This window comes from Gouania willdenowi, chromosome 20 (genome assembly GCF_900634775.1).
Source record: "Gouania willdenowi chromosome 20, fGouWil2.1, whole genome shotgun sequence".
NCBI lineage: Eukaryota > Metazoa > Chordata > Actinopteri > Blenniiformes > Gobiesocidae > Gouania > Gouania willdenowi.
Window position 1 is genome coordinate 25,299,981 of NC_041063.1, and position 20,457 is coordinate 25,320,437.

Here is a 20,457-nt window from a genome sequence, read left to right on the forward strand (position 1 = left end):
GCCAGGATCAGAGCACAAAATGACAAAATTATTATCAATTTAGACATTTCAGGAGGTGACCTCATTTGAATTCCAGGTGACCCCACATGAGGTCATGACCCCAAGGTTGGAAAACTCTGGATTAGGGCCAGTTTTTAATGGAGACGGTTTATATTTGAGAAAGTGAAAGCATAGAATAGTTATTTAAGATTGTGTTACAATTTGAAAAAAAATAACAACTAAAACATAATAACTAAACTTTTATTTTGATCAGTATTTATTTCTTTTTAACACTAGACATTTCAGGAGACCCCATTTGAATTCCAGGTGACGCAACATGGGGTTGCGACCCCAAGGTTGTAAAACCCTGGATTAGGGCCAGTTTTGATGGATACTGTTACGTACTGTATATGGTGAACTGGCCCTTGTCAGCTTCCGTAGATTTGACTTTATTAGCAATCCCCTTTTTTCAACTTTAATTTCAACATTTTATTTGAACTTTATTCTCGAAATTTCAATTATATCTCGACATTTCGACTTTATTCATTATTTGTTCAACATCATTTTCTCAAAATTGGCCCTAATCTGCTTCCGTTTTTTTTTTTTTAATTGCTTTATCTTCCTGGTAAAACTCCAGGCCCCCACCCACACTGTGAAAACCACCTCCACCTCTGGCCCTTCCTTTGCATACAGAAGCTTCCCAGTCTCTACTGGGGGTGTCGGTCTGTTTTGGTCCCTCGCCCTGCGCAACGCGCTCCTCGTGGCCCTCCGTGCACCTCCGTGCACGCACAGAAAAAGAAATGCTCGGGTTTTTTTCCTGCACCGTGGGGGTGTCTCTTTGGGTCTATGTGTGCACGTCTACAGCGGACTCACCCCCGTGGATGGACCGCAGGGCTCCGGCTGCAGGAGCGCATCCACCGGAGCGGCTCCGTGACCTTGACCCGGCGGCCTGCGCTGCTCTCTGCGGGGACCATGGGTGAGTGGCTGCTGGGTTAAAGACACATTTAAATAGCACGGTTCTAAATACATACACATGCGTATTATAAGGTTGTTCATTCAATAAAATGAAATTATTTCCAGACAGTCTTGAGAAAGACAACTTTTACGCACAGTGGGGGCCACAAAAATGTGATTGATCTATAAGAGTCACATGATTAACATTAACTTTAATGTTAACATTTAGAATAATGACCAATCTGAGCATTAAAACAGGGGAGAAAACAAAGAGTTTGGTCCGTTTTCTGTCTTTTTGTTGTTATTTAATGTGTTTTTGTCCATATTTCATTGTTCAGTTGCATATCTTTATATTCATCTTCTGAGTTTTTGGAGTAAATATTATTTTTGTTGTATAATTTTGTGTTTTTGGACTAATTTTTGTTGCCAATTTCCGTATTTCTATTGTGTGTTTTTGTTATTCTTTTCCATGTTTTTGTTTTCATTCTATAATTGATTTTATCTATTTTTGTTGCCAATTTCAGCATTTTGTGATTTCATTTTTTGCATTTACATATTTACTCAGATTAGAAAGTAAAATGAGCTGCTTATTCTTTTTTTTTGTTTGTTTACAAACTACTTTAATACAAAGCAAAAAAGTCTTTTTTGTGTAATTTTGTTGTTATTTAGTGTGTTTTTTGTTGTCATTTCCCATATTTCTGTGTGACATTTGCATATTTTTGGAGTTTTTGGAGTCAATATTAGATTTGTTGTAATGTTGTTTGTTTTCGGAGTACTTTTTGTTGCCATTTAGTGTTTCTTTGTTTTCATTGTGTATGTTTTTTTGGGAGTCATTTTAAAAAAAAATCTATTTCTGTTTTCATTTTGTGCATCATTTACTTATTTACACAGATTAGAAAGTAAAATCCCCCCCCCCCCCCCCCCCCTTTTTTTGTTGTTAAACTACTATAATGCAAAGCATACAATATCATTTTATTACATAACATTGTTTTATGTTTACAATGAATATAATGCTCAATTTTTGCCTCCCTTTTTTCATTCAAACGTTGATTTATAACTTTTGTTTATGTTTGGGAGACAACAAAAAGAGTTTGGGTTTGGGCTTTAAAAATGTCTCTGAAGGTGAAAATAAACCAAATTTGCAGGAGTCACATACATTTTTGCATACAAAATGTTTTTTATTTTTATTTTATGTAAATAAAAATAGTATTTTTTTCCCTCAAAAAAACATAATAAAATATGTGATTTTAGAAGTCTATTCTATATCATTTTTAAATCAGTTTAAACATGATTTATTTTCAATAAAGTCGTATCCTTGTGACACATTGGTGTGGTTGTGTGTCTTCATGTGTGTCACCAACCCCTCATTAAGGTACCAGGTTGCACTATTGTCTCCAAGATCTTGTTACTGTGGCAACCAGCTGAATGCTTCAGTGGTCTCTGAGTGTTTCGACACATCCTCCAATGAAAACACAATGGATGAGAAAAGAGGAAGTCAAACACAAAGGTGAGAGCGACAGCTGCTTATATTGACGTCTGATTGTTGCTTTTCTTACATGAAGTGATTCTCAAACAGCCACAGAAAGAAAAAAGAAAAAAAACCCCACGTGTTTCACAGGTGGAAAATTACATTTGGAATTAATTTTTACAGGTCCTCGTCTCCATCTCACGGAAAGACTTTTATTTTGGAAAATTCAGGAAAGCTGGTGGGACGCCCAGGTCAGCTGTTCTATTTCACACACAACTCACAATATTAGATATCATATCACACTAAATGCATTGAATTGTCATTAACACTCTTATTTGTTTACCTTACTCTGTGGGGTTTGCATGTTCTCCCTGTGCTTATAAGAGCTCCAGTACACACGTGACTGTTTGAAATTGATTTCAAATGCACAATACACACTCAATGAGTATATACTGTCTACTAGGGCTGCACGATTATCGCCAAAATGATAATCACGATTATTTTGATCAATATTGTAATCACGATTATTTATCATATGGGGGGGGGGTCATTTTTTAATGCACTACTTTTAAACAAACAAGATTTGTACAGGATACAGTGCAAAATTAAGCTTTAAAATGGAGTTATAATAAATAATAATAATTAAAAAAAAATAATAGAAGAATTTAAAAGGATACAGTGCAAAACTAAGCTTTAAAATGGAGTTATAATAAATAATAATAATTAAAAAAAATTAATAGAAGAATTTAAAACGTACCCAAGGCTAACGCTGAATAAATACATTATTACAGAGTGCAGAGCCAGGATTTTAAATGTAAATATTGGCAACGATTTGGTTGAGGTAACCGTGGCAACCAAAATCGTGATCATGATTAAAATTTGATTAATTGTGCAGCCCTACTGTCTACTATATACTATTAGTATGATTAGGATAATGAGCGTTCCCACTGAAGTATACTTCCAAGTTTCCCAAGATGCATTTGGAACCTACAACGACAAAAACCTGAATCACACTGAGGCTAAATATCTCTGTTGATTCTCCGCCTTTACTTTGAAAGTTATGAAAACATTTTAAGTGAGAAAGTGAATAAGTAGAATATCAACATGTGCTCATTTGATCCATAAAACTCACAGAAAACACATTTCATGCCAACATTTCAGAGATTTTCTGAGAGCCTCCATTGTGATACTGACAAAATTCCGGTTAACTTCAAAATAAGAGCCCTATTTACAAAAGCGTTAAAAAAACTAATGGAAGAAAAGAAGAGATGCTTTTATTTTGAAAAGAGGATGTTTGTTTTTTAGCTTGAAGCCGGTCCCAGGACCATTTTACATTCCACACACAATGCATCATAGGACGGTTGAGTATGACTAGTGTTCCCACCGTGCATATAATATACATCCTGGTATTTCTCGTGTACTCAATCTTTACATGTGAACGCACTACATACTCATTTTGACGTCAGACTTAGTATGAGTAGTACATTAGCATGAATAGTACGTTAGTATGAGTAGTTCATTAGATATTTACAACACGGCCACGGTCAAGGTCGGCGCAATGTGACAATGAACTTTGACCTCCAGAGTTAGAGGTCAAAGTTCACATGAGGTCAGTGTGCTGGACTGTTAGATTTAGCTCTGAAACATAAAATCTGTGAGTTTAGACAAATAGTCTGACCATTTCAAACAAATAATGAATAAACGAATAAGGACGATTCACCATTTGTCATGCCCATTATTTGCCAGTTTAATCCTATTTTTCCTACATTTTTTCTGCCACTTTGAACCCTTTTTACCACTTTTTTTGTCCGTTTTTGGCCACTCTAATGTTCAACTTTTAGGCAATTCCTGTAGTTTTTAAAATCCCATTTTACCACCTTTTCCACCATTTTTGGTCACTTTTAACTCATTTTATTTCTGATTGAAACAAGGATTTACATCTTTAAGAACACTATACTAGGTGAATGGAACGAGTAACTTTTACTTTAAGTACTATTTAATCAAGCAGCTTTGTACTTGTACTTGAGTAGGATATATCAGCACTCTTTACACCTGTGCCTAATAAGTCAAATCTTTGTATTTTCAACTTTTTTTAATTTCCTCTTTTCTGTATGAGTTTTAAAATAGAAATGTTCAAAAATGTCCTCTAACTTATTAATCCTGCATATTTTTGTTTTTGCAACAATCAAATCAGTTTAGCATTATTATTACATGACGTTGAATGTTGCTATGTAAATGGGACTCGTACAGCAGACTGTTGTAGGAAATATGTTTGAAATAAATACACATTTTTAAGCCAAAATCTCCTGTAAATGGCGTCTGTTTTGTTTCGTCTTGTAACAGTCAGGATTCATGCAGAAAAGCAGACGTATCCTACAAACACAGACATAACCCTCCAGGCTGAAGCTGATGCTTTGGATCCTGTGGAGTTTCTCTGGTACTTTGGAGACTCCACATCCATCAGGACAAACTCAAAGACCGTCACCAAGAAATACCACTCCGCTGGCCGGTAGGAGAACTTCTTTCTTTACACGTGAAACATGTGGCCTGAACACATCTATGTTTGCTTGTACTAAAACACTAAAAATATATGTTCTGTATGTGAATGACATACAGAACATTGGTTACAGATTAGGGGTGTGCATTTCCAGGAATCCGACGATACGATTCATGATTTGCATGTCACGATACAATATATCCCGATACCTAACAATGATATACATCACGATATATTGCGATATAAACAATTTGACGATACAATACATGATTTGCATGCCGCGATACGATATATCCCGATATACCCAGGGGCTAAACAATGCGATATATATGTCGCAATATCAATAATAACAAATTTAACCTTTACAAGTACAAAATGGTATAAAATACAATTTACTTCATTTTTTTCGAACTTGCGAAAGCTTTTAAATGTCAATTAACTGTAATTCAAGTACCAATATATAAAAGAAGTGGTATATTTATCACACTGTCAAATTACTATTTTTCCAAAAAGTTTCACTTTTGCTTCTACAACAGATTCTGATTCTGTTAAGTTCTGAAATTCCACATACATCTATAAAAGTGTCCAGTATGTTTTATGAAAATAAATCAACTTCCAGCTAAAAAGCATTGAGGAGTGAGGTAGTTTAACAAGGTCTGACGGTGCATTCACTGACACCTAGTGACCGGGCGTTTACTTGCTATGCATATGATGCAATGAAATGGTTTTTTCGTTAAAAAATATGATTAAACAAAATTTGTTTGTACATTTTTTTGATTGATACAATAATCGTGCGGTGAACTATTGCGATGTATCACCAAATCAAGTTTTCCTTACACTCTTATTACACATTTTAATTCCTAATGCTGTCTTTTTTAACCAGATGTAATATTGGTATGATCTGAAAACGTAACCATGACGTTTCTCACCACAGGTTTGACGTAGTTTTGGAAGCTTCTGATGGTGGAACATCCGTCACCTCTGATGTGTTCCAGTTGTTCATCCAGAGAGTGGTGAGTCTCAACAGGCTGGTCCATCGGGCCTCGGTCCTGCAGAACGAGACGGTGACAGTGAACTGTAGAGTCAACACAGGGTCCAACCTCACCTTCCTCTGGAGCTTTGGAGACGGGACAATAACCAGGCCTGGACAGAGCACCACAGAGCATGTTTATCACAGGTGAGAAGGGCCACATGATCAACATTCTAGTCAGAACAATGACCATTCTGAGCGCTAACACAGGAAGAGTTTTTATAGTAAATGTCTGTCATTCTGTTTGTTGTTGTCTTGCTTGTTATGATTGCATTTTGTGCATTTCTGTTGTCCTTTTGTGTATGTTTCATGTAAAATGTGTGTTTTGGGGTCATGTTGTGCATTTATGCTGTCATTTTGAGTAACTTTTGTGTAATTCTGTTATTGTTTTGCTTGTTTGTTAGTACTGTGGGTTTGAAAAGCCATTTTTGTTGTTTTTCTTGTCTTTTTCTTGACTTTTGTTGTCATTTTCTGTAGTTTTGCAATTTTTTGTTAGTCATTTTTGTGTATTTTTGTTGTCATTTTGTGAATCACTGTTGTTGTTTTGTTCATTTTGGTAGGAGATTTGTGTGTTTTTGGAGTATTTTCCTGCAATGTTGTAAATCTTTGTATTTCTTTAATGTATGATGGCTTTTGTTTTGTGTATTTTTCTGTTATTTTCTACGTGTACTTTGGGGGCCGCCAGTTGCCCATGTCTGTGTTAGAGTTTCACACTGTAGATATGAAAAGAATCAGTATCGGAACGTGAAGACTTTTCCTCTGTGTTTTCAGAACAGGAGAGTTCACCATCGAAGTGACTGTTTCTAATCTGATCAGCTCGGCTTCTTTAAGAACTCATATTTTTGTGGTGGACAGGCTCTGTCAACCTCCACCAGTGAAATCTATGGGTCCACCAAAGCTACTGGTACCTACCGGAACGTCACTAAAACCATAACATTTTATGAAAGCTGCTGGAGACGATAATAAGATCAGATAAATCCATTGTGTAGGTCTCATAGATTGCATGCACACATTGCATTGTGGGATTTAAGCCCATTTTTGCTTATTTTGATCATTTTTCATCAACTACACCAAACTTGCCATATTTTAACCTATTTTCATCACTTTTTTTTTAAATGCATTTTTGCTACATTACTCCCATTCCATTAATGTTCAATGCCTTTTTTGCACATTTTTTCCTACTTTTCAAGACATTTTCAGCATTTATAAACCCTTTCCACCACTTTTCCACCTAATGTCACATATGTTGACCTTTATTGACACTTTTAACCTCTTTTCACCATATTTCATACTTATTTTTGCCAATTTAACCACATTCACAATTTGTCATGCCTATTATTTGCCAGTTTAAAACAATTGTTCCTACTTTTTAAATTACATATATATATATATATTTATATAAAGCCAATATTGACACTTTGAACCCTTTTTACTACTTTTTCTGTCCATTTTTGGCCACTCCAATTTGCACATTTTAACCAATTTCTGTGGTTTTTAAAATACCATTTTTATCACATTTTCTACATTTTTTGGTGACTTTTGACCCATTTTATTTCTTGTTAAAACAAGGATTTACAAAGTTGCGGCAAAAACAATGGCAAATGTTTATTTCGGTGTTCAGAAAGATCTGATTCCAGCCGTAACTAAATGTCTTGTGGAGTGAGGTGAACGGTGATATGGGGAATACCGGGAACAAACTAGAACAACAATGGTGAAAAGCAAATCACTGTCCTCCGTATCTGGCAAATAAACACAAGAAATCATAGTAAGAATGAATGAAAAACACTCAACATCTCAAGCAAACGATTTCAGATGTATTGACTTATGAGGCCTACACTATGATTGTCTCCAGCAGCTTTAAATGTGTCAACGATTAAAGAATTCCGTCTTGTGCAGGTACGGAGGAATGAAGTCATTCGTCTGGGTGTCACTTATGACACAGATGTGGACTGTGAGGCGTCACAAGGGCTCCGCTACACCTGGACTTTACTAGACTCTGCAGGACGGATCTTTCCTTTGCCGAAGACAGAGATACACAGACAGAGCCTTATAGTGCAAAGTCATCTCCTCAAATATGAAACATATACTGCCATTGCAAGAGTAAGCAAGAGGGTCATTACATGTCATTTTAACAAATGGCCAACACACTTCAGTCTTAAAAAAAGCTTACATTTTTACCACCTTTTCCGTGATTATTCAATTGGCACACTGTAAATTTTTAGTTTGATCAGATTAATACTTTTTGAGATATGGACAAATAAGTGAAGAGGGTATGTGTCAATTTTGGTGCGTTCTTATTTTTCTTCCATTTTTAGCTTCCAATGTCTCAGGAAGAACATCACATAGGAAACTGAAATGTGGTACAGTAATATAGCTCCACCTACTCTCTCAGAATATATAAAAACATCTGCTGGTGAAAAACTAATAACCAATAAATGATTATAAGACACAGAGACAAGCTACAATGGCTTCATGTATAGGATATTCAATATCCACAAGTAGTGAAATAACCCAAAGTTTTAGTCCAAAATAAGAATAAAGAAGTTGCATAAAGAAAAATAGTTTTACATCCCAAGAAAGAATCTATTTTATACTATGAATTAAAACAGAGATCAATGTTTTTCTTACATTCCCACATGCAGTTATGGGCCAATGAAAATAGCAATAAAAGTATATTTTGGGGATTTGAAGACACTGTCACCCAAGAACCAATGCATATACTGTATGTGACTGATCATTAGTGATGTGAACAGTCTATGTTCATAGCTCTAAGCTGATCTAATTACAGGGAGCTGAGACATATGCTAAGTTATTTACTGAAGACCCAAACATGTTCCAGACCCCAAGAAACTTTTTTCCAATTTTGAGGAGCTGGCATGTCCACCAGATAGGATGTATAGCACATGTTTTTGTATATTCTGAGAGAGTAAGTAGAGTTGTATTACTATACCACATTTTAGCTTCCTATGTGATGTAATTCCTGAGATAATGGAAGCTAAAAATGGAAGAAAAATAAGGAAGAGTGAAAATGGCATGAAAATCGACACATACTGTACGCCCCTCACTAAAATTGCCATATCTAAAAAAGTATTCATCTGATCAAACTAAAAATATAATGTGTCTATTGAATAATCGCGTAACAACTGGTGAAAAATTCAGAATTTTCTAAGGCCCAAGTGCGTGAGATGTGTTGAAAATTTGTTGAAATAACATGGAATAACCCAGGATTCTTTTTGTCTTTTTGGTCCAAATAATGCAGTATGACGTCCATTTATTTCTGTGTGCAGGTGCAGGTTATCAGCAGTGTGGTGTACAGTAACTATAGCGTAAAGGTTGAGGTGATGCCGAGTCCTCCTGTAGCTCTCATCAAAGGTGGCACAAACATCTTCATTAGCAAAGAAACCTCCAGCGTGATACTTCTGGATGGACGGGGATCGTACGACGCCGACTTCCCATCCAATCCACTCATGTAGGAAAAATGTGTTCAGCAACGAAGCTTCCGATATGACCCCCAACAGGTGGCTCAACGTTTCCTGATGTTTCTCTGTGTAGTTACAGTTGGACGTGTAAGCCTGTCAGCTCCATCTCCAGCTCCTGTTTCAACCAGTTTGTTCCCATTTCGTCGCCTGTGCTTACGTTTCCAGTCGCTAACCTAAAAGCTAACTTTGACCAGTTTTGGTTTAAGCTAATCGTGCACAGCGGGAACAGTTCGGCTTCATCAGAGACCTTCATCACAGTGATGCAGAACATGGTTGGGTATGAGACAGCAGTTTAGGGCTGGGCAATATGGACCAAAACTCGATATTTATTTCTCAAAATGGTGATATACGATATAAATCTCAATAATTTAAATTCAAATTAAGTTGACCAGAAAGACAATTCTGAGTTAAATTTTCACAGAAAAGTGCCCCACAGACACACTGATTAATTTATTATAATTATTTCACTGTATGTGAATTTTTGGCTTTTTCTCCTTTTACGGGACAGCACGTGTGAGTGAGTTCTGTAGTGTGTATATATATCGATATATCAAAATATATTGATATTCATTTTTTATTTTGGCGATATAGAAAATTACAATATTGCCTATATCAATTTACAGTACATATTTTTGTATAGCTTATTTTGTATCAAAATATTTCGTTTAGGAGTTGCTGCTTTCTCTATTTCTCAGAACATCATAAAAAGCTCAGAGTGTGTCCTAACACAGACCTTCCCCTAAACAAGCCACACAACAGAACTCACTCACACGTGCTGTCCTTTATAGGAGAAAAAGCCAAAAATGTCACATATTGTACAACAGTTTGTTGATAAATGTGCTTGTGTGGCATTTTTCAGCAGCAAATTTAACCCAGAATAATCTTTCTGGTCAGACTTCATTTGAATTAAAATGATCAAAATTTATATCATATAACGCGATTTTGAGAAAAAAATATCGTGATATGAGGTTTGGTCCATATCGCTCAGCCCTACAATATTATGGCAAAATGTGGATATTTTTTTTAACATTCAGGCCCACTATCTAATCTTTTGTCTTACTGTTTGTTAAAACCTTCAGAAAGGTGTTGATTTACTGCAACGAGTGCCAAGGAGAACATGTAAACTGGAACCATCCGTTCTCCGTCAATGCTTCTTGTGAAGACTGTGTAATACCTACAGAACATGTTCAGTACACCTGGACTTTGTACCTGGTCAATGCTTCTTCTAAACCAGTCATTGATGGTAAATCATGAGAAAGTCATCTAGCAGCACTGGTCCATCTTACCTTAGACCTTACATCTGTATGCTTGTGTAATCCTACAGTGCCGTTTTGTCACACGGTGGATCTCGGAGTTCCTTCTACCATCAACGAAAAACTCACCTCCAGGATTTCACACCAGAATTCTTCTGTCGTCACCGGCCAAACCGTTGATGGAACTGTGGTGGACGAGCAAGACGATAAAATCTCTGACTGCGAGACTTCCTCAAACAAAAGCAGAAATACATCATGCGTAGCCGGTCTGTGTTGTGGTGTCTTAAGTGAAAGCTTAGCCACGCCCTGATTTCACCTCCATCATAACCTAAGACTCTCCTCTCGTCTTCACACAGATTCATCACAGTCTGAGAATGCACACAAACTACTCAACCGTGACAAGGAGAGAAACCAGCATTTAGACTATTTTGATGGAATGAATGAATTCCCAGTTGACCATGATTTGTCTGTTGACTGGGAGATACTGGATAGTGTGGTTGAAGGCCAGCTCGGTGAGAAAACACAGAGATATGTTCTAACACGTTACTTGATGTTTTATACATAAGGCTGACATTACGCTGCCATTAAGTGTCGATCGCTAAATTATGACACCTTTGGAGCTATGTTGGCATTTTTGGGTTAGGTGGAGGGATTTAGTGGGGTTAGGGTTAAGGTATGGCTAAGGTTAAGGTTATGGCTAAGGTTAGGGTTAAGGTTAAGGTTAAGGTTATGGCTAAGGTTTGGGTTAAGGTTATGTTTAAGGTTATGGTTATGGTTAAGGTTAGGGCTAAGGTTAGGGTTAAGGTTAAGGTTATGGTTAAGGGTGTCAGGCTCATTTTAGTTCAGGGGCCAAATATGGATCAGTTTGATCTCCAGTGGGCCACAGATGTTAGGCGGGAAAAAGAACCCATTTAACGTCAGTTGGACTGTAGTTTTTAATATCAGTCCCTGCCATATCTTCACTTAAAAAATTGTTGATTTTGTCACAAATGTTTGTGTAATTTAGAGGTATTTTGTGGGATGGTTTGTAAGAAATTGCAAGATTTGTGAGAAAAATGTTGAGTTTTTTCCACAATGACTGCATTCATGTGATATAAACAAAGGAAAACTGCAAATTTGTGGATTTGAGATATCTACAACTGGATTATTTGGTCATTTACACAATAGTTCATGTTATCTGTCATTTATACAGTCTACTGAGGGCCTAATTGAATGCTCTAAAGGGCCAGATTTGGCCCCCGGGCCTTGATTTTGACACGTGGGTTAGGGTAACGCCACTTAATGACAGCCTTCATGACAGCTTATTCATGCTAATGACAGGTATCATGTCATAATGTCAGCCTTCATGTATAAAACTTCTAGTGTTACTGATATGTTAATGTTTCTACTTTTTTCAGGAAAATTTACTTTGATCTCCGGACATGTTTCGACTGCCAACTGTCAGTTTTCCTCAGAGGTGTCTGCTGATCGCTTTGATGAGTTCCTTATGAGTTTAACCTTAACATATTATTCAAAATGAAGACGAAAAGAACTTACTGGAATTACTGTGCGCAAGTCAAAGAAACCTCAACAAAATCAGCTGACGCCTCTGAGGAAGACTGACAGTTGGCAGTCGAGACATGTCCGGAGATCAAAGTCAATTTTCCTGAAAAAAGTTGTCTGAATGAATAAAACCTTAACATATTATTCAAAAAAAGACAAAAAGAACTTGCTGGAAGATACTAGTCATTGAAAAGCACCACTTGTTCAATAATCAGTGTAGTTATTCTGTTATTCTGATCTTTTATTCCTTGTTAATTCTTTCAACTCTTCCATGCAGAGGAAGGAAACCTGGGAATGTCAGCCGGGAGATTCCAAGGTACAGCAAACAACATCTGCTAACAGCATCATCAGCCAATATGATTAATTCACATACTGTATGTTGATTCCCAGATGTCAGCTCAGGGGATTTCCCCACGTTTGACGCGTCGTTGATTGAAGACGTGAGCAGTAACCTGTTGGATCCAAAGCCATTGGTTAAAAATCCAGAGCCAACGGTACTCGACTTACCTCGGAACCCTGTGGGGAGGAGCCTGTTTGAATCTTACACCTCCACAGGTACATATTCTGTAAAAACTCAAATGACTACATCCTCTGTGTGTGTGTGTGTGTGTGTGTGTGTGTGTGTGTGTGTGTGTGTGTGGTAAATTACATTTTCTCTTCTCCGCCATCTTTCCAGGAATCTTTTCTGATTTAATCAGCTTTAAACCGTTCAGTCTGAGGCCGAACAGCAGATACATGTTGGAAGTCACTGCCAGTAGGTTTTACAACTACATTAACATCACATAATAACATCTCATATCGCACATCATGCTCAATGAATGCAATGAACTGGAGGCTTTTTAAATGAGTTACTGGGAAATGTCAATAAAAGCATGCTAGGGCCATTCCACATCATTCCAACAAATGGCAAACACACTTCCGTCTCAAAGAATTCAGATTTTTACCAATTGTTCCGTTATTAATCCATAGGCACATTGTATATTTATAGTGTGATCAGATAAATACTTGTTGAGATATGGCCAATTTAGTGAGGGGGATGTGTTGATTTTCATGCGTCATTTTTCTTCCATTTTCAGCTTCCAATATCTCAGGAACTGCATCACATATGAAACTGAAATGTGGTATATTAATACAGCTCCACCTACTCTCTCAGAATATAGAAAAAGATCTGCTATACATCCTATCTGGTGGACATGTCAGCTCCTCAAATTTGGAAAAAAGTTCTTCTGTGTTTGGGCCTGGAACATGTTTGGGCCTTCAGTAAACTACTTAGCATATGTCTCAGCTCCCTGTAATGTGATCATCTTAGAGCTCTGGACATAGACTGTTCACATCACTAATGATTAGTCACATATATGCATTGGTTCTTGGGTGACACACACAGGAATTGGCCCATAACTGCATGTGGGAATGTAATTTATAGTATAAACATTACTCTTTCCTGGGATATTTAACTATTTTTCTTTATGAGACTTCTTCAGTTTTATTTTGGACCCCAATTTTGGGTTATTTCACCACTTGAGGCCATTGTAGCTTGCCTCTGTGTCTTATAATCATTTGTCATGTATTAGTTTTACACTAGTAAATTAAAAACTATAAAAACCATTGCATCAGAAAATATAATATTAATTATGAACAAAATTGTCAAAATTTGTTGAAATGACTTGGAATGATCCATATAATATGTTTTATATATATTTTACAAAGTCATTGGGGATGTTTTTCATCCAACAGGACCAATGTCTGGCACCCGAGAGCTAATTATTATCATTATTATCTCTGTGCTAAATGTTGTTATAATATTTCAGCATCCCAAAGCAACGTAATGGGTCGAACTCAACTGTTCCTACAAACCAACCCTGCTCCTGAAGGTGTGACCTGCCAAGTGCAGCCAGTCAAAGGAAAAGAGTTACACACACACTTCAGCGTCTTCTGCACCTCAGGGAGGGAGGTACGTCACTTTTTACATTTCATTTTATTCAGCTTGCAAGATTAAGTTGCAACGATTCCTCCACAACGTCCTCACTTCCTGTGTGAAAATATAAATTGATAAATTTTCTTTGCCTCAAAGCCTCATTTATTGAAAAAAAATGTAATTTAGATTTTTAAATTTAATAATTATTTTTAGGTTTTTCTACCCGTGTGTGTGTTTAAGGACTTACTGTATAAATACAGTTACCGTGTTGGAGGCGGAGCTCCCAGGATTCTGTACCAGGGATCAGACTTCCAGTATTATTTCAGCCTTCCTGCAGGTGACCCAGGTGACGACTATAAAGGTAAACAAGCACTATGTAAGATACTAAATGCTCATTAAGTCGTTTGGCAGAAAAATAATCAACATTTTGGTTTCTATAGTTACCATTTACACTGAAATCAGGAGCAGGACACATGGATCCACGTCCAAACCGTGTCCGGTCATCGTCCTAGTGGAGCCGAGCTTCTTCAGAGAAACATCGTCTCCATCTCCGGCTCACAACGACCAGATGTTGTAAGAGCATCACACACACATGTGGAAGTCATGTGTGTGTTCCATGAACTAACAAATGCAATCGATGCTTTACATTTTAGAGCAGAGATGGGCAAGTTTTATCACAATGGAGGTTCCGAACACCGCATTGTGATCATTCATGTCAGCATTTAGATCATGTGTCAAACTCAAGGTCTGGGTGCCAAATCTGGCCATTTAGAGCATCCAATGTGGCCCTAAAGATAAATTAAAACAACAGAAAAAACATTATTTATTACTTGACTGCATTTTATATCTCAATTATTTCAAAGAACTCTTAGTTTTTTTGAAAATCCTGCATTTTTTTTTTCGGAAAATATTTAACATGATTTCCCCAAATTAAATAAATATTGGTCACAAAATCAATGAAATTTAAAAGAGAAGATCCCACAGGGACTGATATGTCATTTACTGCTTGGATATTGTCGTTGCCTTACATACTTTATATATCATTTATATGTAGAAGTTCAAACTAAGGAGCAATAATGTTGAAATTGCTCAATGTCTCGCCTAAAATCTGCGGCCCACTCGGGATGAAACTGCTCTGCATATGACACCCCTGCTTTAGAGTAATTACCTATCTGAAAAAACAATGTTTTTTGTGTTTTTGTGGTAATTTTGTATCTTTTATTGTTATTTTTGCTTATTGCTGTATATCTAGTGTTCTTTTAAAGTATTTTTTGTTGTTATTTTATATATTTTTCTGTAATTCTGTATCTTTTTCAGAGATATTTGCGTTTACTTTGGGAGCCACACGATATTGGGCCGCATGTTCTACTGGAGTCCATGACTGTGTTTGACGTCAGAATTAGTATAGTGTGTTTACATTAGATAGTATGAAAAGATTGAGTATGTGAGAAATACCCACATGTATACTATATCGGGACATTTTTTAAGTATCCACGGTGGGCCCCATGATGCAACCGCCCCATGATGCATTGTGAGTGGAATGTCTTGGAACATCCCCTTTTCAAAATAAAAGCATCTCTTCTTGTCTTCTGTTAGTTTTTAAACTCTTTTGTTAATAGGGCTCTTGTTCTGAAGTTAACAGGAAGTTTAGTTAGTAGCACAATGGCGGGTCTCTGAAAATCTTAGAAATGTCGGAATGACATGTGTTTACCTCGAGTTTTATGGATCAAATGACCTCATGTTTCAGAACTTTCAAAGGTGGAGAATCAACATGTACTGTATATTTAGTGTGTATTGTGTGTATAATGTACATTATTGTTATGGTGTTTTCTCCGTCTCTAGTTGCGAGTCTGGACTGAAGAACCTGTCGTCTCTGCTGTCGCTCGGGAACACGTTAGAGATTCACAACTATGTTAGTTTGCTCTCGATTGTCCTGAACCGACTTGGAGAAAACACACTGGCCAACACACGTGCACAGAGACACATGCGCAGTGTGCTCATCGGCACCATGTGTGAGCTGGAGGCAATGCAGCAGGTCTGTGCACAAACTACACAACTATGGAAAGATGTGATCTGAGCTTTAGCCTATAGCGAAGCTCAAATTTAAAGTACATGTACTCAATTTGGGTTTACTAGTGCATGATTACACTTTACAAGTGAAGCAAATAGTGTCACAAGTACTACTAGTAAGCCTCATATGCAATTATATGCAATAAAGGGGGCGGGGAAAACAAATTTGCGAGCAGACCTTACTCGTTAAGCAAAATCATCTACTAGTAGTAAATCTTGTGTTACTAGTAGTTGTAGTTAAGCTATGAGTTTTTATTAATAGCATATTTCAAGGGTGCGTTCACATCGATGACTCCTAGAGCAGCTAAATCACTCTAGGATTTGTTTGCTTGGATAGTCCGACTTGATTGTTTGGTGTGAACACGTAAACAAAGTCTAGAGCGGATCAAAGTGGCAAATTGGCAAAACTGACTGTTTTTGTCTGTCTCTGAGTGTTTCAAATCGAAGCCCAGAGCGATTAGGAACGTTGTGAACACAACCGCTCTTGGAGTAGATCAAACATGAAGAGCCGGCGATGACGCAAAACAGGGCATTAAAACCAGAAGACAGAAGTTTCTGAGCACTCTATAGCGCTCGCTTTAACCCATAGATGGGTGCCTCTTCTTTGAGTTTCTGTTTTTCTGCTCATAGAAGTCTCGAGTTCCTCAACTGGTTAGCTCCAGATGCTTTTTGAAACGGATCAGAAACTGTTCTCTGAACGCAAACCAAGCCAAACCAATGTGATAAAATTATCACCTGCCCTCCACCCATTCGGACCGAGTCCAGGACTAAACCCGTGTGAAAGCACCCTAAGGGTAGTTGTCCCACCATCCCGTGTGCTCTACGTCATCGTAGAGAAGTTGTGGTCACGGGGGGGCTCCTAATCGCTCTATACTTTGATTGGAAATGCTCCGAGACCGACAGAAACAATCTCTCTAGACATTGCTTGTTTGATCCGCTCTAGACTTTGTGTGTTCACACTGACCAAACGAGGAGGACTATCAGAGCAAATAGATCGTAGAGCGTTTTAACCACTCTAAGATCCGTTGCAAATTCAGCGGCTCTGGAGACCAAAATACATTTAAAATCAATGTAAACGATGCAACGTCAAGCAACCTCCCTTCAGGCGATGCGACTCGCACTATTCCAGTGACTAGAGTCGCTCAAAGCGGAAAATTCTGAACATTTCACGCAACTTCTAGTGACGCTGTGTCGCGAAAAGGAGTTTCTCCACACGTCACTCCCCCGGTCGGAGAAGGGAACGTCTCCAGAGCCAGAGGCTGCACTGAGAGGGCTGCACACTTCTTCTACGGCCGCACGCTTACAGCTGCATACTCCTCTATTAAGCCTTTTAAATTTTAAGTATATTTTGAGTGAACTCATCCTTTAGTAACTCTGTAAGTTGATCATTTAAACCGTAAGTACTGTAGATTCTGCCGTAGACAAAGTGTGCAGCCTTTTCACGGTCGTCACATCACTGAAGCGATGAAGCGAGCAAAAAGCGCAACTAGGTTCAAGCGATTCATCATGAGCGATTTAAGCAACTATAGTCGCTGAAGTCGCGGTCGATGTGAATGCACTCCAGGTCTACTAGCATCACTAGTACACAGTGACACTTTCTGCTACACTAGTACTAGAGATAAATATTGATTTACTAGTAAATTAGTATTGGTAAACCAAAATTGAGTACTAATTGAGCTTAACTATATGGTTGATATCAGATTTATGCTCAAACATCTTTCCATAAACATCTCTTCATTGATAGAAAGACTTTTAGCAGCACACTGATCTCATGTGAAACTTTTTTCCAGGAAACAATGACAGACAGCATCTTTATTCTTAAAGATCTTCTACAGGTTAAACACCAGGTAGGCGGATCTTAGAGGTTCTATTGTTTTTAAAAACTTAAAATAATTGGTTTCTGCCTGTTTTAGGTTTCGTTCGTCAACGTCCAACAAGTTACAGCTCATGTCCAAAGTATCTGTGAGCGGTTAACGGACTCTGGACCTTATTCTGGATTCATTATGAATCAGAGGATTCTCACCGCTCTCATCCAACTGCTGTCGTCCAGTCTTCAGACGATCACACGTGTTGATAAAGACACTTCCACTGATCCTCGTGGTTTAAAGAGTCGATCCGGTTCACCAAAGCAGATTGAGCTGATTATCAAAGAGATTCTGGAAACAGCGACTGAGCTGATGCTGGTGAAAAAAACGCCCATTTTTGTCTTAATAATCGTGTCTCTGTCTAAATCATGGAGTGATTAAAAGTGATCAGTAATAACTCATCTATATCAGGAGTTCTCAACATAGGGGTCGATAGATGCCTTCAAGAAACTAAGAATATTTTCTCACATTTTAAGCCAATTTGTGCTTATTTTTACCCTTTTCTGAATCTACACCAAACTTGCCAAATATTAACCTATTTTCATCACTTTTTCTTCCTCCTTTTAATGCAATTTTGCTACGTTATTTCCATTTCTGCCACTTCTCCATCAAATCACTTACAAGACATTTTTGGCACTTCTAAACCCTTTATACCAATGTATCCACCATAATGTAGCATATGTTGATCAAATATTGTTACTTTTAACCTCTTTTAACCACATGCAACACTTATTTTTGCCAATTTAAGCACATTTACAGTTTGTCATGACCATTATTTGCCAGTTTAAACTAATTGTTCCAATATTGACACTTTGAAACCTTTTTTTTTTACCACTTTTTCTGTCTGTTTTTGGCCAATCTAATGTGCAACTTTTAACCAATTTCTGTGGTTTTTAAAATCACATTTCGCCACCTTTTCCACCATTTTTGGTGAATTTTACCCTATTTTATTTCGGATTAAAATGAGGATTTACATCTTTAAGATGACTATATACTATGGAAGCAAATAATAATTCATTTCCTGGATAACAGGAGATGAATAAATGAATGTGGTTAGAACAATGGACCATCATTTTGCTGACTTTATGGATGGGACCTAAAAGGACGTGGGCTAAAAATGTTGAGAACCATCAGTCTATACCACTTTATATAACTATGATATATTTGTTTATTCCTCAGAAGTTTATTCTGCTGAATAAAACCAAGGAACACAGCGTCACCACTGGTTCCATCTTCTTAAAGGCTGCATTCCAAAACCAAAGCTCCAGAGTCGTGAGTGGAGGAACTTCTACTTTCTACATTTCTGCCTCTTTGATGGAGCCTCTGTTTGCTAAACACAGATTAGAATCAGACCCCAGGCAGCATCAGGGAGCGTGTTTCCTCACAGTGCTGACGGAAATCACTCACAGTTCTCACATCTGGGCAGCTCTTCCAATACAGGCGAGCACAGGCACAACGTGCGGAAACCAGTCATTAAAAGACAAATCATTAACTTACGTTCTTTGTGGTTTTTGCAGTTGAGTGGACCGCTGGTAGAGCTGAATTTTTACAAGTGCACAACAAGGAGAAAGATCTCGATTGGGTCAATCATTCAGCCGATCCATGTGGAGATGAAGCTTCCGCAAATAAACGTATATTCCTAAAGCTTTGTTACGCTTCAGGTGAAACTCCTTTAGTGAGACAATGTGTGTATATTTTGTTTCAGATGAGCTCCAGTTCAAACTACACACTCTCGCGCCGTAAGATGAACTTCCACAGCTTTAACATTACCCAGCAGCACCTGCAAGAGTCTATCCAGATGACCATCAGATTCACTACACCGTGTAACGCAAGGTCGTTTCCCATCATGCTTCTCTTCAGGTACAATCACATTTCTCAGGATCACATGATCACATTGTATTATGAATAAATGGATAGAACTGGACACACAACAAATGTTTTTTTGTTTTAAGAATGTTTGAGAGACCGACTCCCAGCATGCACCACTTATACAAGATTCACCGCTGGGGATCCAACGTTGCACACATCACTCTGCCTCCATTATACCTCAGCGGTAGGAACTTTTATTCTATTGTTGCATCAGATCACTCTTGCACAGTGAAGTATATTGTACCATGTCGTATCAATTCTTACCTCCGCCAAGACGTTGATGTTTTTACCAGCGTTCGTCTAACCGTCTGTTCGTTAATGTGGATGTTTGTCGCAGTGATAGACAATGTCAAAAGGAAGAACGTGTTTGATTGTGGAGATTATCCAGTTGGTCTTGTGGATACAATACCCAGAACATATTGTTGGCACATAACGTGGATGTTTGTCACCACTGGTGACTTTGCACCTCTAACCTTGGCAGAGGTTCACGCTCTGAGTGCTCTTGTTTACACAACTGTTCTTTTCAGTCACTCTCA

The 20,457-nt window shown here is 37.7% G+C and overlaps 1 protein-coding gene across 1 annotated transcript in view; it reads left to right on the plus strand.

Moving 5' to 3' along the window:
• Window positions 1-860: 860 nt before the first annotated feature.
• Window positions 861-20,457, plus strand: part of pkd1l1 (polycystin 1 like 1, transient receptor potential channel interacting) — a 38,320-nt gene continuing 18,723 nt past the window's right edge. Inside the window, exons 1-25 of the mRNA XM_028434102.1 lie at window positions 861-955; window positions 2,306-2,440; window positions 2,585-2,652; window positions 4,745-4,910; window positions 5,833-6,075; window positions 6,700-6,832; window positions 7,825-8,028; window positions 9,216-9,397; window positions 9,481-9,684; window positions 10,487-10,650; window positions 10,732-10,926; window positions 11,017-11,172; window positions 12,480-12,518; window positions 12,593-12,757; window positions 12,879-12,956; window positions 14,011-14,153; window positions 14,358-14,478; window positions 14,558-14,690; window positions 15,960-16,152; window positions 17,978-18,034; window positions 18,101-18,370; window positions 19,232-19,492; window positions 19,570-19,683; window positions 19,758-19,912; window positions 20,005-20,105. Coding sequence (XP_028289903.1) covers window positions 861-955; window positions 2,306-2,440; window positions 2,585-2,652; window positions 4,745-4,910; window positions 5,833-6,075; window positions 6,700-6,832; window positions 7,825-8,028; window positions 9,216-9,397; window positions 9,481-9,684; window positions 10,487-10,650; window positions 10,732-10,926; window positions 11,017-11,172; window positions 12,480-12,518; window positions 12,593-12,757; window positions 12,879-12,956; window positions 14,011-14,153; window positions 14,358-14,478; window positions 14,558-14,690; window positions 15,960-16,152; window positions 17,978-18,034; window positions 18,101-18,370; window positions 19,232-19,492; window positions 19,570-19,683; window positions 19,758-19,912; window positions 20,005-20,105 — 3,775 coding nt within the window. The remainder of the gene's footprint in view (window positions 956-2,305; window positions 2,441-2,584; window positions 2,653-4,744; window positions 4,911-5,832; window positions 6,076-6,699; window positions 6,833-7,824; window positions 8,029-9,215; window positions 9,398-9,480; window positions 9,685-10,486; window positions 10,651-10,731; window positions 10,927-11,016; window positions 11,173-12,479; window positions 12,519-12,592; window positions 12,758-12,878; window positions 12,957-14,010; window positions 14,154-14,357; window positions 14,479-14,557; window positions 14,691-15,959; window positions 16,153-17,977; window positions 18,035-18,100; window positions 18,371-19,231; window positions 19,493-19,569; window positions 19,684-19,757; window positions 19,913-20,004; window positions 20,106-20,457) is intronic.